Source organism: Propithecus coquereli, unplaced genomic scaffold (assembly GCF_000956105.1).
Source record: "Propithecus coquereli isolate 6110/MARCELLA unplaced genomic scaffold, Pcoq_1.0 Scaffold758, whole genome shotgun sequence".
Taxonomy (NCBI): Eukaryota; Metazoa; Chordata; class Mammalia; order Primates; family Indriidae; genus Propithecus; species Propithecus coquereli.
The window spans coordinates 153,503-155,850 of NW_012153707.1; the positions used below are offsets into that span (position 1 = coordinate 153,503).

General features: G+C 54.3%; 1 protein-coding gene across 1 annotated transcript in view; it reads left to right on the forward strand.

The window, feature by feature from the left end:
- Window positions 1–2,348, forward strand: part of XPC (xeroderma pigmentosum, complementation group C) — a 47,085-nt gene that overhangs the window by 19,826 nt on the left and 24,911 nt on the right. Inside the window, exons 2-3 of the mRNA XM_012662210.1 lie at window positions 635–839; window positions 1,336–1,484. Of these exons, the coding sequence (XP_012517664.1) occupies window positions 635–839; window positions 1,336–1,484 (354 nt within the window). The remainder of the gene's footprint in view (window positions 1–634; window positions 840–1,335; window positions 1,485–2,348) is intronic.

Sequence of the window (2,348 nt, forward strand, 5' to 3'; positions counted from 1 at the left end):
CACGCCACGCTTTTGGACACCCTAATCAAACTAAAACTAACAGCTTATGCTTTTTTGTATTTCCCTTTAACAAAAACAATTATTTTAAGAAAATAAAGATACTTTTCAATTACTACTATCCTATTTCAACCCTAGGTTTGCTGGCGTGGTGGGTACGTGAGCACCATCTGGGTTAGTTTGGAAAGGTTTGTAGCAGTAGTTTTGAGCACAGGTTGGTCTTGAAAGACGGCAGAAACAAGGATTAGTAGAAATAAGTTTGTGGTAAAACTCAGACATGTTTATAAACTCGAAACGTTTTACTCAAGAGGAGGAGGTTGTCCCTAGAACGAATCGTTAGTCTCGGCAGGTGGTAAATAAGCAGGTGCTAATGAATGCATTCGTGTGTTTCCCTTGCTGGAGATCAGCTGAAATTTGAGATTTGGAAGTTAGATTTTACTTGAGTCACGGGCGCTCTCTGTCATCTTGGGACAGGTAGGACGGTGGGGAGGGAGGATGGTTTCCCTGGGAACGCAGCAGACTGGCCGCGGAGGGGCGGGCTGAGAGCTGGCTGCCCACCAAACGTGGGGCGGAGGGGACGGGTCCGGGAGAGGTCCCGGAGCCTTCTCACGCCCCCGCCTGTCTCGACGCCCCTCAGCGCCTGTTCCGCGTGGTCCCCTAGATGTCTCTGAAGACGAGAAGCTCCCGAAGAAGAGCCTTCCCTCCAGAGCCTCACGGGGAAGGAGGAAGAGAAGCTGCGGCCATCCCGGGGGCGCAGCAGGTGGTCCCGCACGAAAGAAAGTGGCCAAGGAGACCCTCGAGGTCGTGAAGGAGGAAGCCCTCGGCGACGGGGAGGATTGCAGGTGAGGCAGCCGGACCCTTCGGACCAGGTCTTGATTGTTCCCATCAGAGGAGTGTGAGTCATGAAACCCGCTCGCTCTTCCTGCTTGTCGCTGGGGTCCGTGGAAAAGACCGGATCTTTCAACTCTTCTGGGTAGCGCTGGGACCAGTAAGAGCTGGGAACTTTGCAGACGAGGACAGTGACAGCTTGCAGAGAGTGATCCGTTCACGGTCTCACAGCCAGACAGTGGTAAACCCAGAACCCGGGTCTTCTGACTCCCGGCCCAGTGCTCTTTCTGCCGCGTAAAGGGTCAGGTATGAACAGAGTATTCGCCTGCCGTTCCAGCTCTGTCTGGTACTGTCCTCCTCAGGCACACCCTCCTCCTGCCCCGCTGCGCTTGTCGTTCATTCGACACGCTCGTGCTTTGCCGCGCCCGAGCTGCGCTCACGATCTCACGTCTGCCTGCAAAGCCTGTTTTCTTACCTGGAGATGCGGCTCAGAAGCCGTCCCCTCCGCAGAGCCCTCTCTGATCCTTCCCCCGTCCTCCCTGATTTCCCGTCGCACGTTCAGACGTGGAACACGGGTCTGCCTGGCGTTCCAGTTACCCGTGACCACGCCACGTTCCCCGGCTTGGCGCTGCGCAAGCCCTCAGAGGGCGGGAACCGTGGTGGGTCATGTGTGTGTCTTTTATTTGGTAGAAACGGAGCTAGTATTTTTGCAGTCAATGAACATTCGATGCTAACGTGTCGTGAACAGTAAGCATGAGGCCAGCGGACGCTCGACAGTGTGTCTCCCGAGAAAGCTGAGGGGTTGGGGAGAAGAGGAAGAACGGGGGGGCAGTAGTTTCTTCTCTGCTTCTGACAACAAATCCTCTGGAAGCGTGGGCTTTTCCAGCCGCCTGTCGTCCTGGCCCAGGAGAGTGGCTCAGTGGACGGCGGCATTGAGCGTTAGAAGGGGCTCGAGAAAGTGCTGTGGTTCATCTCGTCCCTCTTTCCCTTCGCCCTTCGCAAAGAATGCCTTGGAGCCGACTCCCAGCTCCCCTCCCCGTGCTGGTCGGTTCTGTCTCCAGAGGAATCTGCACGAAGGCAGACCAGGATGCTGCCAAGGGTCCTGGGGTCGCCTTCCCTCCCACCTGCGTTGCTGTGAGCAAACCCAGCACCTGGACGTTTCTGCTGTGTTCGTTCTAAGGGCAGATTTCTGTTGCTGCAGTGTTGACGGAAAGAGGTCGGTTAAAGAGAGAATGTGTATTATTAGAGCTGAAGACTGAGGATTGATTTTTTTTTTTTTTTTTTTTTTGAGACAGAGTCTCACTCTCTTGCCTGGGGCAAGTGCCGTGGAGTCAGCCTAGCTCACAGCAACCTCAAACTCCTGGACTCAAGCAATCCTACTGTCTCAGCCTCCCGAGTAGCTGGGACCACAGGCACATGCCACCATGCCTGGCTAGTTTTTTTCTACATATATTTTTAGCTGTCCAATTAATTTCTTTCCATTTTTTGGTAGAGACGGGGGTCTCGCTCTTGCTCAGGCTGGT